This window comes from Scyliorhinus canicula, chromosome 19 (genome assembly GCF_902713615.1).
Source record: "Scyliorhinus canicula chromosome 19, sScyCan1.1, whole genome shotgun sequence".
Lineage (NCBI taxonomy): Eukaryota > Metazoa > Chordata > Chondrichthyes > Carcharhiniformes > Scyliorhinidae > Scyliorhinus > Scyliorhinus canicula.
In genome coordinates this window covers 105,132,573-105,157,761 of record NC_052164.1, presented here as the reverse complement: position 1 = coordinate 105,157,761, position 25,189 = coordinate 105,132,573, and the positions used below count along the sequence as shown (strand labels likewise).

Sequence of the window (25,189 nt, the reverse complement as noted above, 5' to 3'; positions counted from 1 at the left end):
TGCACTCAACCAGGCAAGTGGAGAGTATTCCATCACACTCCTGACTTGTGTCTTGTAGATGGTGGACAGGCTTTGGGGGGTCAGGAGGTGAGTTACTCGCCATAGGATTCCCAGCCTCTGACCTGCCCTGGTAGCCACAGTATTAATATGGCTGGGTCCAGTTCAGTTTCTGATCAATGGTAACCCCCAGAATGTTGACTTGTGGGGATTCAGTGATGGTAATGCCGTTGACTGTCATGGGCAGTGGTTAGATCCTCTCTTGTAGGAGATGGTCATTGCTTGGCACTTGTGTGGCACGAAAGTAACTTGCCACTTGCCAGCCCGAGCCTGGATATTGTCTGGGTCTTGCTGCATTTGGACATGGACTGCTTCATTAACTGAGGAGTTGTGAATAATGCTGAACATTGCACAGTCTCCACAAACATCCCCACTCCTGACCTTCCTGACTGGGAAATATATCGCTGCTCCTTCACTGTTGCTGGGGCAACATCCTGGAACTCCCTCCCTAACAGCATTGTGGGTTTACCTACACCTCAAGGACGGCAGCGGTTCAAGAAGGCAGCTCACCCCCACCCTCTGAAGGGCAACTGGGGATGGGCAATAAATGCCCTAACCAGCCACCCCCACATCCTTAAATTAATTTGAAAAATCTCCTTTACTCTGTCTCTATTGCCTTGTAGAAATAAAAGTAACCCTCTCTTTACCCAGTTAGCTCAGGCAGTGCTGCTGCAAGTCATGATCAGCACAGGGGAAGGAATAGATATAGTCTCGCCCTGTGTGTGTTGGGGGGTCCCCAGATGCACCCCTACCCCACCCACCGCCAAGCTGGAACCTCCTTTATTGATGCAAACAGACTGTGTAAAGCAGGGGACCCCCAGCCCTGGAGCTCAGGCTGTGAGCCAGTGGAGAGGCTGTTTCACATTGCGGCTGAGGGCGGTGTTGTGTCAGGAGGAGTTTATCAGTTGATATTCCGCAGTCAGTGCTGTAGGGAGGGACTGTTCCAGCAGCTCGCAGAGTCTCACAGCCTCCCAATCACTCTCAATCCACAATAAAGCGACAAGGAGAGAAAGTGCAGCCAGATCAGCAGCTAGAGCGGCACAGGTAAGGACTGAAGGAAGGGAATAGAGAGAGAGAGAGTGAGAAAGCATCAGATGGAGAGGAGGAAAGGGCAGAGAGAGCAGTGAGAGAGAAAAGATTCAAATTAAAACAGAGGCAATGGAAAGAGGGGCAGATTGAGAATAAAGAGAGAGAAGTTTGGACAGTTTTTGAACTGGTTTTTGTACAATGTGCAGCAAAGATTGTTTCTGGTCAGATTGACGGAAAGGGCGAAGAATCTTTAAAAAAGAAACTGGAAATAGGCGGAGATGAGACAGAAAGAAATCCCGGGTGGATGATTTAAACATTCTGCCCATTTGCTGCGGTTAGTATCAGCGGATTGCAAGGTTTGGGCTGGAGTTACAAAGCGGAATTGCGGATGGTCAGAGGCTGCAGGAAAAGAGGGAATGTGGGATGGGGAGAATGTGGGATGGGGAGAATGTGGGATGGGGAGAATGTGGGATGGGGGAATGTGGGATGGGAGAATGTGGGATGGGGAGAATGTGGGATGGGGGAGAATGTGGGATGGGGGAGAATGTGGGATGGGGAGAATGTTGGGATGGGGGAGAATGTGGGATGGGGGAGAATGGGGATGGGGGAGAATGTGGGATGGGGAGAATGTGGGATGGGGAGAATGTGGGATGGGGAGAATGTGGGATGGGGGAGAATGTGGGATGGGGAGAATGTGGGAGGGGGAGAATGTGGGATGGGGGAGAATGTGGGATGGGGAGAATGTGGGATGGGGAGAATGTGGGATGGGGGAGAATGTGGGATGGGGAGAATGTGGGATGGGGGGAATGTGGGATGGGGAGAATGTGGAATAGGAGAGAATGTGGGATGGGGGAGAATGTGGGATGGGGAGAATGTGGGAGGGGGAGAATGTGGGATGGGGAGAATGTGGGATGGGGAGAATGTGGGATGGGGGGAGAATGTTGGGATGGGGAGAATGTGGGATGGGGAGACTGTGGGATGGGGGAGAATGTGGGATGGGGAGAATGTGGGATGGGGAGAATGTGGGATGGGGAGAATGTGGGATGGGGGGAATGTGGGATGGGGAGAATGTGGAATAGGAGAGAATGTGGGATGGGGGAGAATGTGGGATGGGGAGAATGTGGGATGGGGGAGAATGTGGGATGGGGGAGAATGTGGATGGGAGAGAATGTGGGATGGGGGAGAATGTGGGATGGGGAGAATGTTGGGATGGGGGAGAATGTGGGATGGGGAGAATGTGGGATGGGGAGAATGTGGGATGGGGAGAATGTGGGATGGGGGAGAATGTGGGATGGGGAGAATGTGGGAAGGGAGAGAATGTGGGATGGGGGAGAATGTGGGATGGGGAGAATGTGGGATGGGGGAGAATGTGGGATGGGGGAGAATGTGGGATGGGGGAGAATGTGGGATGGGGGAGAATGTGGGATGGGGGAGAATGTGGGATGGGGAGAATGTGGGAAGGGGGAGGAATGTGGGATGGGGAGAATGTGGGATGGGGAGAATGTGGGATGGGGAGAATGTGGGATGGGGGAGAATGTGGGATGGGGGAGAATGTGGGATGGGGAGAATGTGGGATGGGAGAGAATGTGGGATGGGGAGAATGTGGGAAGGGGAGAATGTGGGATGGGGGAGAATGTGGGATGGGGGAGAATGTGGGATGGGGGAGAATGTGGGCAGTCAGTGCCCGGAGCAACTTCAGACCCCAATCTGCCTTTCAACACGGATAATGCAGCAAAGTTTCAAAGCAACCACAGCTTTGCACTGGGCGAGAGGAAGAGACTTCAGTGTCAGACCAATTAGCACGAGGAGTGGCCACTCGGCCCCTCCAGCCTGCTCTATCATTCTATAAGATGCTGGTTGATCTGTTCGACCCCACATTGCTGCCTCTTACCTTCTGCTGCTTGGCTGGTTGGAGTAAAGAATGGCGAGTTCTGGCCTAGTTAAAGTTTTATTGTTCAACAATAGCGTGGGTAAGATGGCCATAAGAATATTATCGAAAACTACTAACTATTATAAATTAACCAGAAGCTACTACAAATAGTGACTATCTCTGAGGTAACAGTGTCCTGTGGTGTTTTCTACAGCCACCTGCTGTTTGGAGGTCTTGGCTATGGCTACATGACGCTGCTCTCCCCCAATAACCTTTCACCCTTACAAATATTCCCAATTTCTGGGTGTGATGCTCCGGCCACGCTGTGCCGGGAAAGCAGCTCGCGCACCACAATGCAGCATTGCCCGTTGAAAGCCAGAAAGTGGTGATGGGGTGTGAGGGGGGTGGGGGTGAAGGGGGGTGGAGATGTGAGGGAGGGGGTGGTGGGGGTGGAGATGTGGGGGTGGGGGTGGGGGGTTGGTGATGGGGGTGGAGATGTGAGGGAGGGGGAGTGGAGATGTGAGGGAGGGGGTGGGGGTGTTGGTGGTGGGGGTGGAGATGGGGGGGGTGGGGGGGTGGAGGTGTGAGGGAGGAGGGGTGGAGATGTGAGGGAGGGGGGGTGGAGATGTGAGGGAGGGGGTGGGGGTGTTGGTGGTGGGGTGGAGATGGGGGGGTGGAGGTGTGAGGGAGGAGGGGTGGTGGTGGTGGAGGTGTGAGGGAGGGGGTGGGGGGGTGGAGATGTGGGGGTGGGGGTGGGGGTGGGGGGGGTTGGTGATGGGGTGGAGATGTGAGGGAGGGGGGTGGAGATGTGAGGGAGGGGGTGGGGGTGTTGGTGGTGGGGGTGGGGGGGTGGGGGGGGGGAGGTGTGAGGGAGGAGGGGTGGTGGGGGTGGAGGTGTGAGGGGGTGGGGGTGGAAGTGTGGGGGGGGTGGGGGTTTGGTGGTGGTGGTGGAGGTGTGAGGGAGGGGGTGGTGGGTGGAGGGGGGTGGGGAGGTGGAAGTGTGAGGGAGGGGGTGGGGGTGGAGGGGGGTGGGGAGGTGGAAGTGTGAGGGAGGGAGGTGGGGGTGAGAGGTGTGGGAGTGGGTGTGATGGAGGTGTGAGGGGGTTGGGGGTGAGGGTGGTGGAGGGGGAGGTGTGAGGGAGGGGGTGGGGTGGTGAGGGTGGTGGAGGTGTGAGGGAAGGGGTTGGGGTGGTGGTGGTGTGAAGATGGGGGTGGGGGGGTGGGGTTGAGGGTGGTGGAGGTGTGAGGGAGGGGGTGGGGGGGGTTGGTGATGGGGGTGGAGATGTGAGGGAGGGGGGGGTGGAGATGTGAGGGGGGTGGAGATGTGAGGGAGGGGTGGGGGGGTTGGTGGTGGGGGTGGAGATGTGGAGGGGTGGGGGGGGTGGAGGTGTGAGGGAGGAGGGGTGGAGGTGTGAGGGGGTGGGAGGTGGAGGGGTGGGGGTTTGGTGGTGGTGGTGGAGGTGTGAGGGAGGGGGTGGGGGTGGAGGGGGGTGGGGAGGTGGAAGTGTGAGGGAGGGGGTGGGGGGTGAGGGGGGGTGGGGGAGGTGTGTGGGGGTGGTGGGGTGACACGCGTTCTGTGGTAAACGGCAACTCAATGGGGTCTCACTTCCTCGCCGGGTAACGGCTTCCATCCCGGCGATTGCCCTTTTCTGGACCCTCTGACCACGTCCAGTGCCCTGTGCTCTGTGCTCTGTGCTCTGTGCCCTGTGCTCTGTGCCCTGTGCTCTGTGCCCTGTGCCCTGTGCTCTGTGCTCTGTGCTCTGTGCTCTGTGCCCTGTGCCCTGTGCTCTGTGCTCTGTGCTCTGTGCTCTGTGCTCTGTGCCCTGTGCTCTGTGCCCTGTGCTCTGTGCCCTGTGCCCTGTGCTCTGTGCTCTGTGCTCTGTGCTCTGTGCCCTGTGCCCTGTGCTCTGTGCTCTGTGCTCTGTGCTCTGTGCTCTGTGCTCTGTGCCCTGTGCTCTGTGCTCTGTGCCCTGTGCTCTGTGCCCTGTGCCCTGTGCTCTGTGCTCTGTGCTCTGTGCTCTGTGCTCTGCTGCGGGCCAGAGCCGCAGATCAGGCTGTCCCCCTCCAGTCTTCTCCCACTCTCGGCGGTGAGTTGGGGGGACAGAAAACACATCTTGTGACCATTAAGGATCAATCAAGTTGCCCGTTAATCTTCTAAAACATCTGGTGGATACAAATTTGAGTAAGGAGACCGATACTGGCCACAATACTCCAGATATGGTCTCAGTAACGCCCTGTACAACTGAAGCATAACCTCCTTACTTTGGTAATCAATCCCCTCACAATAACAGTGACTGTTGCTTCACAGCTCCAGGGTCTCTGGATCGATTCCCGGCTTGGGTCACTGTCTGTGATCTTAACTCACTCGCTAACCTACTGATGCCCCCTTGTAGCCTTCTTATGTCCTCTTCACAATTTACTTTCTTGTCTATGTACTGACCCTCTGACAGTGCAGCACTCCCTCAGTACTGACCCTCTGACAGTGCAGCACTCCCTCAGTACTGACCCTCTGACAGTGCGGCACTCCCTCAGTACTGACCCTCTGACAGTGCGGCACTCCCTCAGTACTGACCCTCTGACAGTGCAGCACTCCCTCAGTACTGACCCTCTGACAGTGCGGCACTCCCTCAGTACTGACCCTCTGACAGTGCGGCACTCCCTCAGTACTGACCCTCTGACAGTGCGGCACTCCCTCAGTACTGACCCTCTGACAGTTCAGCACTCCCTCAGTACTGACCCTCTGACAGTGCGGCACTCCCTCAGTACTGACCGTCTGACAGTGCGGCACTCCCTCAGCACTGACCCTCTGACAGTGCGAGGCTCCCTCATTACTGACCCTCTGACAGTGCGGCACTCCCTCAGTACTGACCCTCTGACAGTGCAGCACTCCCTCAGTACTGACCCTCTGACAGTGCGGCACTCCCTCAGTACTGACCCTCTGACAGTGCAGCACTCCCTCAGTACTGACCCTCTGACAGTGCAGCACTCCCTCAGTACTGACCCTCTGACAGTGCGGCACTCCCTCAGTACTGACCCTCTGACAGTGCGGCGCTCCCTCAGTACTGACCCTCTGTCAGTGCAGCACTCCCTCAGTACTGACCCTCTGACAGTGCTGCACTCCCTCAGTACTGACCCTCTGACAGTGCAGCACTCCCTCAGTACTGACCCCTCTGACAGTGCAGCACTCCCTCAGTACTGACCCTCTGACAGTGCGGCACTCCCTCAGTACTGACCCTCTGACAGTGCGGCACTCCCTCAGTACTGACCCTCTGACAGTGCGGCACTCCCTCAGTGCTGACCCTCTGACAGTGCGGCACTCCCTCAGTACTGACCCTCTGACAGTGCGGCACTCCCTCAGTACTGACCCTCTGACAGTGCGGCGCTCACTCAGTACTGACCCTCTGACAGTGTGGCGCTCCCTCAGTACTGACCCTCTGACAGTGCAGCACTCCCTCAGTACTGACCCTCTGACAGTGCGGCACTCCCTCAGTACTGACCCTCTGACAGTGCGGCGCTCACTCAGTACTGACCCTCTGACAGTGCGGCACTCCCTCAGTACTGACCCTCTGACAGTGCGGCACTCCCTCAGTACTGACCCTCTGACAGTGCAGCGCTCCCTCAGTACTGACCCTCTGTCAGTGCAGCCCTCCCTCAGTACTGACCCCCTGACAGTGCAGCACTCCCTCAGTACTGACCCTCTGACAGCGCAGCGCTCCCCCAGTACTGACCCTCTGACAGTGCAGCCCTCCCTCAGTACTGACCCTCTGACAGTGCAGCACTCCCTCAGTACTGACCCTCTGACAGTGTGGCACTCCCTCAGTACTGACCCTCTGACAGTGTGGCACTCCCTCAGTACTGACCCTCTGACAGTGCAGCACTCCCTCAGTACTGACCCTCTGACAGTGCAGCACTCACTCAGTACTGACCCTCTGACAATGCGGCACTCCCTCAGTACTGACCCTCTGACAGTGCGGCACTCCCTCAGTACTGACCCTCTGACAGTGCGTCACTCCCTCAGTACTGACCCTCTGACAATGCGGCACTCGCTCAGTACTGACCCTCTGTCAGTGCAGCACTCCCTCAGTACTGACCCTCTGACAGTGCGGCACTTCCTCAGTACTGACCCTCTGTCAGTGCAGCACCCCCTCAGTACTGACCCTCTGACAGAGCAGCACTCCCTCAGTACTGACCCTCTGACAGTGTAGCACTCCCTCAGTACTGACCCTCTGACAGTGCGGCGCTCCTCAGTACTGACCCTCTGACAGTGCGGCACTCCCTCAGTACTGACCCTCTGACAATTTCAGGGCATCCGGGCCAAATTCATCCGATTTGCTTATTGTAGTTTTGACTGTTTTGGTTGTGTCTTCTGGGAACCAATGGCTGTGGGGTGTTGGATGCACAACAACCTAATGCAGCTGGCTGGAGATGTCCCTGACTATATCCTCCTTTATTTCTCAGCTGCAGGTATTGGATTGTGGAAAATATTTGGTCTTTACTGAAGATGATCCAGCTGCTGATACTGTCTGTCATGGCAGGTATGAGCTGTTTATTAACTGTAGAATATTAGTCACGTGCTTGGGAGAATTCTGCCACCTCTGAATGTTTTGCTGCTAATTAAACCATCAACTCATCCAGTCTGGTTAGAAATATGTCGAATGTCGGGGGGTCTACCAAGATTATTGAAATCAAAATCAAGGGGCAGCAGGGTAGCATGGTGGTTAGCATAAATGCTTCACAGCTCCAGGGTCCCAGGTTCGATTCCAGGCTGGGTCACTGTCTGTGTGGAGTCTGCACGTCCTCCCCGTGTGTGCGTGGGTTTCCTCCGGGTGCTCCGGTTTCCTCCCACAGTCCAAAGATGTGCGGGTTAGGTGGATTGGCTATGCTAAATTGCCCGTAGTGTCCTAATAAAAGTAAGGTTAAGGGGGGGGTTGTTGGGTTACGGGTATAGGGTGGATATGTGGGTTTGAGTAGGGTGATCATGGCTCGGCACAACATTGAGGGCCGAAGGGCCTGTTCTGTGCTGTACTGTTCTATGTTCTATGTTCTAAAATGAAATCTCAATCTTCTCCTGCCTTAGTCCAACATAAAAAGGTAATAATTTGAAAAACGATGGAATAAGGTGACTACATTGACAATTTCCATAATAACACGTGATCACCACAGAGAAAACATGACTGGATCTGCTAACACGGAGAATGTTAGTTTATTGATGTGGGTGGAGAACTGTAGCTTGTTATTGTGATGATGTGGAGATGCCGGCGTTGGACTGGGGTGAGCACAGTAAGAAGTCTTACAACACCAGGTTAAAGTCCAACAGGTTTGATTCAAACACGAGCTTTCGGAGCACTACTCCTTCCTCAGGTGAATGGCGAGGCGCCTCGCCATTCACCTGAGGAAGGAGCTGCGCTCCGAAAGCTAGTGTTTGAATCAAACCTGTTGGACTTTAACCTGGTGTTGTAAGACTTCTTACTGTTATTGTGATGACATCACTTCACAATCCAATTCCAGACATTGACCGTCTCCAACAAGAGCAATTCCAACCAACCCCTATTGACATTTCATGGCATTTTCATCACTAAATCCCCCACTTTCAACACCCAAGAGAGCAGGGGAAGGGGGTGGCAGTGGTTAACATTGACTTAACTGGACCAACCACATAAACAACGGGTGGGATTTTCCACCACCCCATGGCAGCGGCAGCCCACCTGGCTGGCAGTGGATCTTCCCAACCTGAGAGGGTTTTCCTGGTGTTTGCAGCCGGGGGGAGGGGGGGGGGGGGGGGGTTGAATCCCACTGGCTGGAAACCTTTGGCCAATCATTAAGTCAGAAGTTGGGAATTCTGCAATGATTAACTCATTCCAGGACTCCCCGAAGCTTGTCCACCATTTACACCTCGTCAAGAAACTCACCATCACCCTGGCCAATACAACCACTTAATCAGCACCCCACCCACTTCCTCCTCCACTGATGCACAGTAGCAGCAGCGTGGACCATACACAAGGTGTTCTGCAGGAACTCACCAAGTGTCCTTTGACAATACCTTCAATATCCACCACCTCTATCGTCTAGAAGGACAAGGGCAGCAGATACAAGGGAACAGGCCACCTGCAAGTTCCCCTCCAAATCATTCCGTTCCTTCACTGTCACTGGATCAAAATCCAGTAACTCCCTCCCTAACAGCACTGTGGGTGTACCTACACCATATGGGCTGCAGGGTTAGGGTATAAAGTGTAAACTATTCTATTCCTATTTTGCAGTGTTGCCTATGGCTGAAGGCCTGGAGATCACAAAGATGGCCGCCTGCACCACAAAAAACAACAATCTGCGTGTGGATTGCAACTACAAAATGGCAGGCTCGACTTTGGCTGACATCAAGTATGAATGGAGTCTGTATAGAAAAGTGAATGAAACTGTTGTGATCAAGAGCACGATCAACCCTCGCAAAGAAAACCCATCTTTCAAGAATCGCGCAGATGTGAATTTGACAGACATGTTGCTGCGTCTGACCATTACTGGGTTTGGGACCCCGGAGATGGGGACGTACATGTGTAAGCTTAATTCAAAAACTGAAGTCAAGAATGATACAACTTCAGTTCAGCGTGGTAAGAATATTGTTCCCAAGGTCTAGGTACTATTTGAACCTAAATTAAAAATGTGTTAATTTGAGACTTTAACCAGACACGTAACAGGAGACAGTTTGGTGAATTAACTCAGGAAATGTTTAATAAGCTACCGATTAATACTTATCAATAACAGTCATGATGTGGAGATGCCGGCGTTGGACTGGGGTGAGCACAGTAAGAAGTCTTACAACACCAGGTTAAAGTCCAACAGGTTTGTTTCAAACACGAGCTTTCGGAGCACGGCTCCTTCTTCAGGTGAATCACCTGAAGAAGGAGCCGTGCTCCGAAAGCTCGTGTTTGAAACAAACCTGTTGGACTTTAACCTGGTGTTGTAAGACTTCTTACTGTATCAATAACAGGGCAGGGCTGAATGAGTGTACTGCAGCCTTGTGGAGCCCAGTTTGTCACTTGGCCTTTATTCTCTCCCAACAACCTTTGCTTCCCTGTGGCCGGCCAGATCCACAAACTTCAGTTTCAAACTTGCTGTGCAATTTGCTCAGTGACAGACACTGCTTATTAACCCTTTCCAAGCCACAACCCACAGCACCATCAATTAGATTATTGCATTCTGATTGGCCAAAATGAGGCAATGCTATTTCCAAATTGACTTGAGGCATGATTAGTCTCTGATTGGTCTAGATGGTACATGATCAGTCTCTGATTGGCTTAGGTGGTCCATGATCAGTCTCTGATTGGTCTAGATGGTACATGATCAGTCTCTGATTGGTCTAGATGGTACATGATCAGTCTCTGATTGGCTTAGGTGGTCCATGATCAGTCTCTGATTGGTCTAGGTGGTCCATGATCAGTCTCTGATTGGTCTAGGTGGTCCATTATCAGTCTCTGATTAGTCTAGGTGGTCCATGATCAGTCTCTGATTGGTCTAGGTGGTACATGATCAGTCTCTGATTGGTCTAGGTGGTACATGATCAGTCTCTGATTGGTCTAGGTGCTACACGATCAGTCTCTGATTGGTCTAGGTGCTACAGGATCAGTCTCTGATTGGTCTAGGTGCTACATGATCAGTCTCTGATTGGTCTAGGTGCTACAGGATCAGTCTCTGATTGGTCTAGGTGGTATATGATCAGTCTCTGATTGGTCTAGGTAATACATGATCAGTCTCTGATTGGTCTAGGTGGTACATGATCAGTCTCTGATTGGTCTAGGTAATACATGATCAGTCTCTGATTGGTCTAGGTAATACATGATCAGTCTCTGATTGGTCTAGGTAATACATGATCAGTCTCTGATTGGTCTAGGTAATACATGATCAGTCTCTGATTGGTCTAGGTGGTACATGATCAGTCTCTGATTGGTCTAGGTAATACATGATCAGTCTCTGATTGGTCTAGGTGGTACATGATCAGTCTCTGATTGGCCTAGGTGGTCCATGATCAGTCTCTGATTGGTCTAGGTGCTACATGATCAGTCTCTGATTGGTCTAGGTGGTACATGATCAGTCTCTGATTGGCCTAGGTGGTACATGATCAGTCTCTGATTGGTCTAGGTGCTACATGATCAGTCTCTGATTGGTCTAGGTGCTACAGGATCAGTCTCTGATTGGTCTAGGTGGTATATGATCAGTCTCTGATTGGTCTAGGTGGTACATGATCAGTCTCTGATTGGTCTAGGTGGTACATGATAAGTCTCTGATTGGTTTCTCCATGGTGATGGTCAGCTATTGATTTCATTTCCAAAGTCCCTGACTGCCCCCCTAATGCATCAATCACTTGTGGGACCATATCTCTCATTAAAGTTTATTTCTGTTACTTCTCATTAAAAGAACATTTTATGATGGGTGGGATTTACCAACCTCCCTGCCGTGTGTTTTTTGGTGGTGGAGGCAGACTGCCATCAGAATCTACCAGTCCCACCAATGCTAACGGGGTAGTGTGGCTGAGGACAGAGCAGTCACCAACGTGGAGGCTGGCTGACGTCGCAGAGATGAGGAACCACTGGGCTCCACCCAGGACTCCTGTCAAACATGAGTTGTTATTGCCTCACAGACTGACCCATCCCTCCCACTGACCACATGTCCATTCTCCCGCACGCCCTCCTGCCGCCGGTGCCGGCCCACCCTGGGCGGCTCCTCGGGGGAGAGCTTTGAAAAAGACACGATCGAGGCGGCACAGCTGTCACCCCCGCCCCCCACCAGCGCTGAGACACGCACCCTGGTGGGAAATGTTAGTGGACAGGCTCCTGGGGCACAATCTGGTGAGCACCACACCGTTGATGATGTACATCAGGTGGAGGCAGGAACCCCCCGGGCGAGGCAGCAGTCGGAGGGCTGCTGGATCCCAGGACCCAGCTGGGTCCCTGCCTGATGCTGAGCCTGTGGTACAGGGTTACCCGGAGCTGTTGGAGACGATAGGGAGCGGCTGGGACATTCAGAGGGAGATGTCAGCAACACTCCAGCAGATTCATAGCCGCTTGGAGGAGTCCCAGAGGCTACGGCCACAGGAAATGTCGCCGGCAATGCGTGACACTGAGGCCAACACTGCTAGGGTGGCGACCGCAGTGGACAGCCTGGTGCACGACGTCGGCACCATGAGTGAAGGTGTCCAAGGCGTTGTGCAATCGGTGACGGTCACGGCTGAGGGTCTCGGCAGAATGTACGCCTCACTGAGGGATGTCACCCAGTACCAGGCCGACCTTGATGAGGTTCTGCGGGGCATGTCCCGCTCACAGAGGGGAATGGCTGTGAGCAGCGATGGCTACTCACCTCCTTGACTCCCCACAGAAGCCCTTCCACCAGGTTCACATTGAATAGGGGGGGAGGGGGGCGGGGGGCTCTCATTAATTGTTATGGAAATGGGGTTAAATGGTGATAATTGGTTTCTCGCCTTGCCACAACGAGGTTCTGAATTCATCTATGAGAGCGGGCCGGTTACATCGCAAACTGTTTGGCGCTTGGCACGGTTGTCTTTTTTGGCACTTCCCGCTATTCACCGGCCTCGTTTCACTCGAGGGAGTGCGCAATGGGGCTGGAGATTCGCGCCCTCAGTGTAGTTTTGTCGGTACAGATTCAAAGGGCCAAAGGGCCTCTTCTGTACTGTATGCACTGTATGCACAGTGTGCACTGTATGCACTGTGTGCACTGTATGCACTGTGTGCACTGTATGCACTGTGTGCACTGCATGTACTGTGTGCACTGTATGCACTGTGTGCACTGCATGTACTGTATGCACTGTGTACTGTATGTACTGTGTTATGTATGCACTGTGTACTGTATGTACTGTATGCATGGTATGCACTGTATGTACTGTGTGCACTGTGCACTGTATGTACTGTATGCACTGTGTACTGTATGTACTTTATGTACTGTATGCACTGTATGTACCGTATGTACTGTATGCACTGTGTACTGTATGCACTGTGTACTGTATGTACTGTATTCACTGTGTACTGTATGCACTGTATGTACTGTATGCACTGTATGTACCGTATGCACTGTATGCACTATGTACTGTATGTACTGTATGTACTGTGTACTGTATGCACTGTGTACTGTATGTACTGTATGTACTGTATTCACTGTGTACTGTATGCACTATGTACTGTATGTACTGTATGCACTGTATGTACCGTATGCACTGTATGCACTATGTACTGTATGTACTGTATGTACTGTATGCACTGTGTACTGTATGTACTTTATGTACTGTATGCACTGTATGTACCGTATGTACTGTATGCACTGTGTACTGTATGCACTGTGTACTGTATGTACTGTATTCACTGTGTACTGTATGCACTGTATGTACTGTATGCACTGTATGTACCGTATGCACTGTATGCACTATGTACTGTATGTACTGTATGTACTGTGTACTGTATGCACTGTGTACTGTATGTACTGTATGTACTGTATTCACTGTGTACTGTATGCACTATGTACTGTATGTTCTGTATGCACTGTATGTACCGTATGCACTGTATGCACTATGTACTGTATGTACTGTATGTACTGTATGCACTGTGTACTGTATGCACTGTATGTACTGTATGCACTGTATGTACCGTATGCACTGTATGCACTATGTACTGTATGTACTGTATGTACTGTGTACTGTATGCACTGTGTACTGTATGTACTGTATGTACTGTATGCACTGTGTACTGTATGTACTGTATGTACTGTATGCACTGTGTACTGTATGTACTGTATGTACTGTATGCACTGTGTACTGTATGCACCGTGTACTGTATGTACCGTATGCACTGTATGCACAATGTACTGTATGTACTGTATGTACTGTATGTACCGTATGCACTGTATGTACCATATGCACTGTATGCACTGTGTACTGTATGCACTGTGTACTGTATGTACTGTATGTACTGTATGCACTGTGTACTGTATGCACTGTGTACTGTATGTACTGTATGCACTGTATGCACTGTATGCACTGTGTACTGTATGCACTATGTACTGTATGTACTGTATGTACTGTATGCACTGTATGTACTGTATGCACTGTATGTACCGTATGCACTGTATGTACTGTATGCACTGTGTACTGTATGCACTGTGTACTGTATGTACTGTATGCACTGTGTACTGTATGCACTGTGTACTGTATGTACTGTATGTACTGTATGCACTGTATGCACTATGTAATGTATGTACTGTATGCACTGTATGCACTATGTACTGTATGTACCGTATGCACTGTATGTACTGTATGCACTGTATACTGTATGCACAGTGTACTGTATGTACTGTGTGTACTGTATGCACTGTGTACTGTATGCACTGTGTACTGTATGTACTGTATGCACTGTATGCACTGTATGCACTATGTACTGTATGTACTGTATGCACTGTATGCACTATGTACTGTATGTACTGTATGCACTGTATGCACTATGTACTGTATGTACTGTATGTACCGTATGCACTGTGTGCGCTGTATGCACTGTGTACTGTATGCACTGTATACTGTATGTACTGTGTACTGTATGTATTGTATGACTCGATGATTCGATAAAAATTCAGAGTACCTTTACAAAACTTACAAAATTACATAAATTGCACAAGGTCCATCAGTGAGAGAATGTAGAGTGAGCTTTACTCTCTATCTAACCCCGTGCTGTAGCTGTCCTGGGAGTGTTTGATGGGGACAGTGTAGAGTGAGCTTAACTCTCTATCTAACCCCGTGCTGTACCTGTCCTGGGAGTGTTTGATGGGGACAGTGTAGAGGGAGCTTTACTCTCTATCTAACCCCGTGCTGTAGCTGTCCTGGGAGTGTTTGATGGGGACAGTGTAGAGTGAGCTTTACTCTCTATCTAACCCCGTGCTGTACCTGTCCTGGGAGTGTTTGATGGGGACAGTGTAGAGGGAGCTTACTCTGTATCTAACCCCATGCTGTACCTGTCCTGGGAGTGTTTGATGGGGACAGTGTAGAGGGAGCTTTACTCTGTATCTAACCCCATGCTGTACCTGTCCTGGGAGTGTTTGATGGGGACAGTGTAGAGGGAGCTTTACTCTGTATCTAACCCCGTGCTGTACCTGTCCTTGGTGTGTTTGATGGGGTCAGTGCAGAGGGAGCTTTACTCTCTATCTAACCCCGTGCTGTACCTGTCCTGGGAGTGTTTGATGGGGACAGTGTAGAGGGAGCTTTACTTTGTACCTAACCCCGTGCTGTACCTGTCCTGGGAGTGTTTGATGGGAACAGTGTAGATGGAGCTTTACTCTGTATCTAACCCCGTGCTGTACCTGTCCTGGGAGTGTTTGATGGGGACAGTGAAGAGGAGCTTTACTCTGTATCTAACCCCGTGCTGTATCTGTCCTGGGAGTGTTTGATGGGGACAGTGTAGATGGAGCTTTACTCTGTATCTAACCCCGTGCAGTACCTGTCCTGGGAGTGTTTGATGGGAACAGTGTAGAGGGAGCTTTACCTCTGTATCTAACCCTGTGCTGTACCTGTCCTGGGAGTGTTTGATGGGGACAGTGTAGAGGGAGCTTTACTCTGTATCTAACCCTGTGCTGTACCTGTCCTGGGAGTGTTTGATGGGGACAGTGTAGAGGGAGCTTTACCCTGTATCTAACCCCGTGCTGTACCTGTCCTGGGGGTGTTTGATGGTGACAGTGTATTGGAAGCTTTACTCTGTACCTAACCACGTGCTGAACCTGTCCTGGGAGTGTTTGATGGAGACAATGTAGAGGAAGCTTTACTCTATATCTGACACCGTGCTGTACCTGTACTGGGAGTGTTTGATGGGGACAGTGTAGAGGGGGCTTTACTCTGTATCTAACCCTGTGCTGTACCTTTCCTGGGAGTGTTTGATGAGGACAGTGTAGAGGGAGCTTTACTCAGTATCTAACCCCATGCTGTACCTGTCCTGTGAGTGTTTGATGGGGACAGTGTAGAGGGAGCTTTACTTAGTATCTAACCCCGTGCTGTACCTGAGCTGTGAGTTTTTGATGGGGACAGTGTAGAGGGAGCTTTACTCTGTATCTAACCCTGTGCTGTACCTGTCCTGGGAGTGTTTGATGGGGACAGTGTAGAGGGAGCTTTACTTAGTATCTAACCCTGTGCTGTACCTTTCCTGGGAGTGTTTGATGAGGACAGTGTAGAGGGAGCTTTACTCAGTATCTAACCCCATGCTGTACCTGTCCTGTGAGTGTTTGATGGGGACAGTGTAGAGGGAGCTTTACTCAGTATCTAACCCCATGCTGTACCTGTCCTGGGAGTGTTTGATGGGGACAGTGTAGAGGGAGCTTTACTCTGTATCTAACCCCATGCTGTACCTGTCCTGTGAGTGTTTGATGGGGACAGTGTAGAGGGAGCTTTACTCTCTATCTAACCCCGTGCTGTACCTGTCCTGGGAGTGTTTGATGGGGACAGTGTAGAGGAAGCTTTACTCTGTATCTAACCCTGTGCTGTACCTGTCCTGGAAGTGTTTGATGGGGACAGTGTAGAGGGAGCTTTACACTGCATCTAACCCCGTGCTGTACCTGTCCTGTGAGTGTTTGATGGGGACAGTGTAGAGGGAGCTTTACTCTGTATCTAACCCCGTGCTGTACCTGTCCTGGGGGTGTTTGATGGGGACAGTGTAGAGGGAGCTTTACTCTGTATCTAACCCCGTGCTGTACCTGTCCTGGGAGTGTTTGATGGGGACAGTGTAGAGGGAGCTTTACACTGTATCTAACCCCGTGCTGTACCTGTCCTGGAGTGGTTTGATGGGGACAGTGTAGAGGGAGCTTTACTCTGTATCTAACCCCGTGCTGTACCTGTCCTGGGAGTGTTTGATGGGGACTGTGTAGAGGGAGCTTTACACTGCATCTAACCCCGTGCTGTACCTGTCCTGGGAGTGTTTGATGGGGACAGTGTAGAGGGAGCTTTACACTGTATCTAACTCCGTGCTGTACCTGTCCTGGGAGCGTTTAATGCTGGTGTGAGTAGTTATAGTAGTTATGTCATTCAGGTTTTACCTCCACTTTGCTTTTGAATTTGGAATGGAAAACAATGTTTCCTGACTGTTTTAATATCCTCTTCTCCTCTATCACAGAAGTTTATTGTTAAGGTCAGGTTTTGCACTGTCTCTGGCCAATGAGGACTTGGTTTTCTCTGCAAGTGTGGACAGATTCTGCTGGCCTGTATATATTGAGGTGCGGATCTAACTAACCAATCAAGTAACCAAGTAACCAATGAACCAATCAACAAACCAACAAACTAACTAACCATCTGACATGTTTAGGGTACTAACCAACCTGCAACCATTGCTTTCCTTTTAAGTGAATATCGATTAAATCGGTAGAATATTGCTGGTTCTACATTGTTGGGTCTGCTCCCCGATATGCTTCTGGCTCTCGTGTTATTGTCGGAGACAGGGTCAGTTTAACAGCAGGAAATCAGTTAGGGTAATATAGGGACTGATTGAGCAAATATGTCCCAGATGCTGCAAGGATCTTTCTGACATCGTACAGGCTTCCTGCTGTGGCTGAATAGTGAAGCTGGCAGCTGGCCAGGAAACCGTCGGTGCCTCTAAATCGCCCCAAAGCCGCATCCACAGGCAGTTTGTAGAAAGATTTTCCCTCCACGTTTCAATTTTCAGACGTCTCTGACTCCATCTTGAACCATCCTCACGGCCCCTTGCTTTCTTCAGCAACGCCCACGCAGGGTGGGGGTGGGGGGGGGGGGACTCTACCCCCTTAACCAGGGACCTCTGGGACATAAATACCCTGACCCAAGTGTGGGTCGGGTGCGGGAAACCCTTTGGGGAGCAGGAGGTGTGAATATAATAGGTATAATAAATATTTGAGTTTTCTTACAGCCATCGCTTCTGAGTGGTCGCTTGTCTGGGACTTTACTAACATAAAACTGCCAAATGTATATCTGGCCGACCTGGCAAACTCTTCTTTCTGTTGAAGAATACAAACGATTCAGGTGCTCAAAGCCATTTAATTTCTGCACAAAGCCACTCGTCAACAAACAGAGGTAACATCGCAGGGTCTTTGCTGAAGGAGGCCCTTTGCTGAAGGAGGCCCTTTGCTGAAGGAGACCCTTTGCTGAAGGAGGCCCTTTGCTGAAGGAGGCCCTTTGCTGAAGGAGACCCTTTGCTGAAGGAGGCCCTTTGCTGAAGGAGGCCATACTGCCCATTGAGTCCGCACTGTCTCTTATTCTACCTCATCACTTGCCTGCCTTATAGCCAGAATCTTACACATTCTTTCTTTTCACATTAAAATCCAATTCCATTTTTTATAAAATATTTCTGTTTTTATAAAATAATATTTTATTAAGGTATTTGAAAATTTTTACAACAGTAATGAAAACAATGACATCAACATGGTAAAATAAATATTCCCCTCCCCAGCCCAATCTTCACGCACCTCAACCATCCCCCCCAGCCCAATCTTCACGCACCTCAACCAATCCCCCCCCCAGCCCAATCTTCACGCACCTCAACCAATCCCCCCCCAGCCCAATTTTCACGCACCTCAACCAATACCCGCCCAGCCCAATCTTAACGCACCTCAACCATCCCCCCCAGCCCAATCTTCACGCACCTCAACCAATCCCCCCCCCCAGCCCAATCTTCACGCACCTCAACCATCCCCCCCCCAGCCCAATCTTCACGCACCTCAACCATTCCCCCCCAGCCCAATCTTCACGCACCTCAACCATCCCCCCCCCTCCCCCCTCCTCCCCCCCCTCCCCCCCCCTCCCCCCTCCCCCCCTCCTCCCCCTCCCCCCCTCCCCCTCCCCCCCTCCTCCCCCCCTCCCCCTCCCCCCCCCCCTCCCCCCCCTCCTCCCCCCCTCCTCCCCCCTCCCCCCCCCTCCCCCTCCCCCCTCCCCCCTCCCCCCCTCCCTCCCTCCCTCCCCCTCCCCCTCCCCCTCCCCCCCCCGCCAGCGATTTAGCCCAGTGTGCTAAACCAGCTCCTACATTTTGCCTTAAGAGGGTCACTTTATTTTCTCAAGACTGAGAAACCCAGCCATGTCACTAACCCAGGTCTCTACACTCGGGGACTTCGATTCCCTCCACATTAACAAGATCCGTCTCCGGGCTACCAGAGAGGCAAAGGCCAAGACGTCGGCCTCTTTCGCCCCCTGAACTCCCGGGTCTTCCGCCACTCCAAAGATCGTTACCTCCGGACTTGGCACCATCCGTGTTTTTAGTACTGTGGACATTGCCTTAGCAAAATCCTGCCAAAATCCTCTAAGCTTCGGGCATGCCCAAAACATGTGGACATGTTTTGTTGGGCTTCCCACACACCTCACACACCTATCCTCAACCCCGAAGAACTTACTCATCCTGTCATGTGTGCCCGGTGGACTACCTTAAATTGTATCAGGCTAAGCCTGGCGCACAATGAGGAGGTATTAATCCGGCTTAGGGCATCCGCCCATAGTCCTGCCTCTCTATCTCCTCCTAGTTTGTCCTCCCACTTGCCCGTAACCTCCTCCACCGGAGTTTCCTCTGCCTCCGAAAGCTCCTGGTAAATATCCAATACCTTCCCCTCTCCCACCCAGGTACTGGAAACTACTCTATCCTGTATCCCCCGTGGCGGCAGCAGCAGGAAGGCCGGAACCTGCTTTCTCAGGAAGTCTCGCACCTGCAAATATCTAAACACATTCCCTGCTGGCAATTTAAATTTATCCTCCAAGGCTTTCAAGCTGGGAAAGCTCCAATCTTTAAATAGATCCCCCATCCTTCTAATTCCTGCCCTTTGCCATCTCCAGATCCCACCATCCAGCCTACCCAGTACAAACCTGTGGTTGCTATAAATCGGGGTCCAAACCGATGCTCCCTCCACTGCCCCCAGATCCTCAGAGCCACCGGACTTGCGGCCTATCGGGCCAGCAAGAATGGCAGAGGTGCCGTTACCAATGCTCCCAGACTGGTGTCTTTACCCGACGCCGCCTCCATCCGCTCCCACACCGACCCCTCTCCCACTACCCACTTCCTGATCATGGCTATGTTAGCCGCCCAGTAGTAATTGCAGAAGTTTGGCAGCGCCAACCCACCATCCCCCCGACTGCGCTCCAGCAACACTTTCTTGACTCACAGGGTTTTACCCGCCCACACAATGCCCAAAATAATCTTATTCACCCGCTTGAAAAAGGCCTTAGGGATGAAGATGGGGAGGCACTGAAAGAAAAACAGAAATCTGGGGAGGACCGTCATTTTCACGGTCTGTACCCTCCCCGCCAGTGACATTTGTTCAACCAACCGGAATAGGTTTAACTTGTGTAGTACCTCCCATATCCGAGCCACCTGGATTCCCAGGTATCAAAAGCTCTTCCCTACTATTCCTAGTGGCAGCTCTCCCAGTCTCTTGGGAAATTTCCTCTGTACTCTCTCTAATGTCTTCACATCTTCCTCAAGTATGGTGCCCAGAACTGGACACAGTCTTCAGATGAGGCCTAACTAGCATTCTACTCATTGCTGTATTAATACAATCTCGGATACTATCGGCTTTATTAACGGTTCTCTCAACATGTCCTGCCACTTCAGTGACCTGTGTACATATAGACCAAGGCCCCTCTGTTCCTGCACCTCCTTTGGAGTTTCTCTCTTATTTTATTCTGTCCACATTCTTCCTGCTGAAATGAATCACTTCACACTTCTCTACATTTAACTTCATCTGCCTCTTGTCTGCCCAATCCACCAATATGCCTTTGTCCTTTTGAAGTTCAAGACTATCATCATCACAGTTGATGACGCTTCCAATCTTCGTATTCGATACAAATTTTAAAACCATGCTCTGTACACCACAGTCTAGACCATGAACATATATCGCAAAGAGCAAGGGTCCCAACACCAACCCTTGAGAAACTTCATCACAAACCTTCCTCCAATCTGAAATACAAATATTTATAACTATATTTCCTGTCATTCAACCAATTTCTTACCCAAGTGCCGACTCTCCCGTTTATTCCATGAGCTACAATTTTGCTCACAAGCCTGTCGTGTGGCACTTTATCAAATGCCTTTTAAAAATCCACATATATCACATCAACAGCATTTCCCTTATCAACCTCTACCTCCTCAAAAAACTGCAACGTGTTAGTTAAACATGGTTTTCCTTTAATCCATGCTGGCATTCCTTAATTATCCTGCACTTGTCGAAGTGAATCTTAATTTTGTCCCGAACTATAGTTTTGAGAAGTTTCCCTATCGCTGAGGTCGGACGGACTGGTCTGCAGTTGCTGCCATTATCTTTGCAGCCCTTTTAGAAGAAGGCTGTTACGTTTACAATTCTCCAGTCCTCCAACACCACCCGTGTCCCAGGAAAGATGGGAAGATTATCACCAGTGTCTCTACAATTCCCACTTTCACTTCCCTCAGTATCCTTGGATGCATCTCATCTGGTCCTGGCACTTTATCAAATTTTCTGACCTTCTCCTCTGCTCCATTGCTTCCACCCCCTTTTCTACAGGAAATAATCCCTCACATTGTTCCCTTTCCTCAGCTCTGCAGAAACATCATACGGACTTGAAACATTAAACTCTGTTCCTCTACCGACTCGATGGGCAGAAGATCAGATTTCCAGCATCCGCAGGATTTTCCTTTTATTAAGTAAAGATAACCTTTCTAATACCTCCTCAGTTATAAACCCCCCGAGTTACCAGTTACCACCTCGCTCACTTCAACCTGTGTAACATCCCCCTTCTTTGCAAAGCTTGGTACAAAGTACTTGTTGTACTCCAGGGCTGGTTTAGCACACTGGGCTAAATCGCTGGCTTTTAAAGCAGACCAAGGCAGGCCAGCAGCACGGTTCAATTCCCGTATCAGCCTCCCCGAACAGGCGCTGGAATGTGGCGACTAGGGGCTTTTCACATTAACTTCATTGAAGCCTACTCGTGACAATAAGCGATATTCATTTCATTGATTAATATCTCCGCTATTTATCCTGCCTCCTCTTGCAAGTCTCCCTTTTAATCCCTAATCAGCCCAACTCTTTCTTTTCCCACCAGTTTATTATTTCTACATTTATAGGAGTCCTCGGGATTCCCTATTATACCAGCTGCAGAGTGTACTCGGGATTGCCTATTATACCAGCCGCAGAGTGTACTCGGGATTCCCCATTATACCAGCTGCAGAGTGTACTCGGGGTTGCCCATTATACCAGCTGCAGAGTGTACTCGGGATTCCCCATTATACCAGCTGCAGCGTGTACTCGGGGTTGCCCATTATACCAGCTGCAGAGTGTACTCGGAATTGCCCATTATACCAGCTGCAGAGTGTACTCGGGATTCCCTATTATACCATCTGCAGAGTGTACTCGGGATTGCCTATTATACCAGCTGCAGAGTGTACTCGGGATTCCCTATTATACCAGCTGCAGAGTGTACTCGGAATTGCCCATTATACCATCTGCAGAGTGTACTCGGGGTTGCCCATTATACCAGCTGCAGAGTGTACTCGGAATTGCCCATTATACCATCTGCAGAGTGTACTCGGGGTTGCCCATTATACCATCTGCAGAGTGTACTCGGGATTCCCTATTATACCAGCTGCAGAGTGTACTCGGGATTCCCCATTATACCAGCTGCAGAGTGTACTCGGAATTGCCCATTATACCAGCTGCAGAGTGTACTCGGGATTCCCTATTATACCAGCTGCAGAGTGTACTCGGAATTGCCCATTATACCATCTGCAGAGTGTACTCGGGGTTGCCCATTATACCAGCTGCAGAGTGTACTCGGAATTGCCCATTATACCATCTGCAGAGTGTACTCGGGGTTGCCCATTATACCAGCTGCAGAGTGTACTCGGGATTCCCTATTATACCAGCTGCAGAGTGTACTCGGGATTCCCTATTATACCAGCTGCAGAGTGTACTCGGAATTGCCCATTATACCATCTGCAGAGTGTACTCGGGGTTGCCCATTATACCAGCTGCAGAGTGTACTCGGGATTCCCTATTATACCAGCTGCAGAGTGTACTCGGAATTGCCCATTATACCATCTGCAGAGTGTACTCGGAATTGCCCATTATACCAGCTGCAGAGTGTACTCGGGATTCCCTATTATACCAGCTGCAGAGTGTACTCGGGATTCCCTATTATACCAGCTGCAGAGTGTACTCGGGATTCCCTATTATATCAGCTGCAGAGTGTACTCGGGATTCCCCATTATACCAGCTGCAGAGTGTACTCGGGATTCCCTATTATACCAGCTGCAGAGTGTACTCGGAATTGCCCATTATACCAGCTGCAGAGTGTACTCGGGATTCCCTATTATATCAGCTGCAGAGTGTACTCGGGATTCCCCATTATACCAGCTGCAGAGTGTACTCGGGGTTGCCCATTATACCAGCTGCAGAGTGTACTCGGAATTGCCCATTATACCAGCTGCAGAGTGTACTCGGGATTCCCTATTATACCAGCTGCAGAGTGTACTCGGAATTGCCCATTATACCAGCTGCAGAGTGTACTCGGGATTCCCTATTATACCAGCTGCAGAGTGTACTCGGGATTCCCTATTATACCAGCTGCAGAGTGTACTCGGGATTCCCTATTATGAAGCAACAAGTGGTCTGAATTTCGGATGCACTGCCTGATGTGGCAGAAATACACCCAATCTTGCCCTTCAAAAGACAATTGGATAAAAACTTGAAGAAAAACACAGGGATAAGTTTGAGAAGAGAGGAGTGGAACTCTGTACTGTACCCGTTCAGTTATTCTGTCCAGAGGAACATATATGGAACCTGGTATCAGAGGTCAGGAACTGTTGACAATCTTGCTGCTTGCTGGCACCTGGGAGTAGAAGATCAGCTTTCTAATGCTTTATCGGTTTTTTTTACAGATGTTGCAGAATGTGATGCTGCTGGATGTGTGCTGGGCTCGTGGATGTTGAGTCTCGTCCTCGCACTGACTGTTCTCCAGGCCCTGGATATCCTGCCTTGCAGAGCATTCAACTAACATCCATCAACTGGAACAGAACAGGCAATGACTGAATCTCCTCGTGGAATGAGCGATTGTTCTGTGTTAGTATTCCCCCTCCACCACTCTTGCCCCTGCCTCTCTTTCTTCCTCTCGCATTTTTTTAAGTTTCCCGTTATTAGGTCAGTGGCTTCACTGAGCAGAGATGAAATTTCGACAAGTTGCCACCACAGGAGCAAATCCTCTCCACCTCTGATCCCTCCAGTTGTTACAGAGTGGGTTCCCTTTCAGGCAGAGGGTTTGCATAGCCACTAGAGGTAGAATTGGCAGCGGTAATACTGGGGTGAAGGGGCTCTCATTGTTAAGGCTGATGATGCAGAGGAACGGAGCCAAGGGAGAGAAGAGAGTGAGATATACAGAGAGAGAGTTGTCTGGAATTGAGCCCCTACATACTCTCCAATCCAGGCACGGTAGCAAAGTGATTAGCACTGTTGCTTCACAGCTCCAGGGTCCGAAGTTTGATTCCTGGCTTGGATCACTGTGCGGAGTCTGCACGTTCTCCCCGAGTCTGAGTGGGTTTCCTCCGGGAGCTCCGGTTTCCTCCCACAAGTCCCGAAAGACGTTCTGTGAGGTAATTTAGACATTCTGAATTCTCTCTCTGTTTACCCGAACAGGCGCCGGAATGTGGCGACTAGGGGATTTTCACAGTAACTTCATTGCAGTGTTAATGTAAGCCTACTTGTGACAATAAAGATTATTATTATTACTCCTCCGATACCTGTGTTCCAAAACTGTGATCGTAACTTTTGAATAACACAAAGGAATGAATTAATGCAAGTGCTTTCGCCCCTAATCAATGTAACGCTGACCTGCTCAAATATGTGGCTGTATATATCGGGATATCCAAGTTGAATTGAATGTATTTTATATTTCGGCTGAATGCTGTGTGGTGGTATTTTTGATTGCCAAATATCCAATGAGTTTACAATAAAATGTATAATAATGATATCAATAAATATCAGCTATTTCCTTTTCTTCAAATAAAAATATGGAACATCCCGTTTTTTATAAAATTTGAATCTTCACTTCCCTGTCTAACTCTGCCCCCTCTAATTTCCTGTCCCCTCCCCTCACCCCCTCCTCTCCCCACATCCTAATCTTCTCCTGCCAAGCTTAAACCAAACTGAATTGAGGGGGTGAATGGAAACCAACAGCCTGCCCTGCTCAGTGTCTCCACCCTGTGCCTGCTTCGTGGTTTGAACGTCACGCGAGTG

The 25,189-nt window shown here is 50.5% G+C and overlaps 1 protein-coding gene across 1 annotated transcript; it reads left to right on the top strand.

Moving 5' to 3' along the window:
* The first annotated feature begins 898 nt into the window (after window positions 1–898).
* Window positions 899–24,974, top strand: LOC119954466 (thy-1 membrane glycoprotein-like). The gene is made up of 4 exons (XM_038779692.1): window positions 899–1,101; window positions 7,415–7,491; window positions 9,214–9,558; window positions 23,839–24,974. The coding sequence occupies exons 2-4, from the start codon at window positions 7,458–7,460 to the stop codon at window positions 23,952–23,954; spliced, it is 495 nt and encodes a 164-aa protein (XP_038635620.1). The 5' UTR covers window positions 899–1,101; window positions 7,415–7,457; the 3' UTR covers window positions 23,955–24,974.
* The last annotated feature ends 215 nt before the right edge of the window (window positions 24,975–25,189 follow it).

Bases quoted from the DNA above. Each gene is read 5' to 3' on its own strand.
- LOC119954466 (XM_038779692.1), top strand. From the start codon at position 7,458: ATGATCCAGCTGCTGATACTGTCTGTCATGGCAG. The intron at 7,492-9,213 runs GTATGAGCTGTT...CCTATTTTGCAG, and splicing joins GATACTGTCTGTCATGGCAG to TGTTGCCTATGGCTGAAGGC. The intron at 9,559-23,838 runs GTAAGAATATTG...TTTTTTTTACAG, and splicing joins TACAACTTCAGTTCAGCGTG to ATGTTGCAGAATGTGATGCT.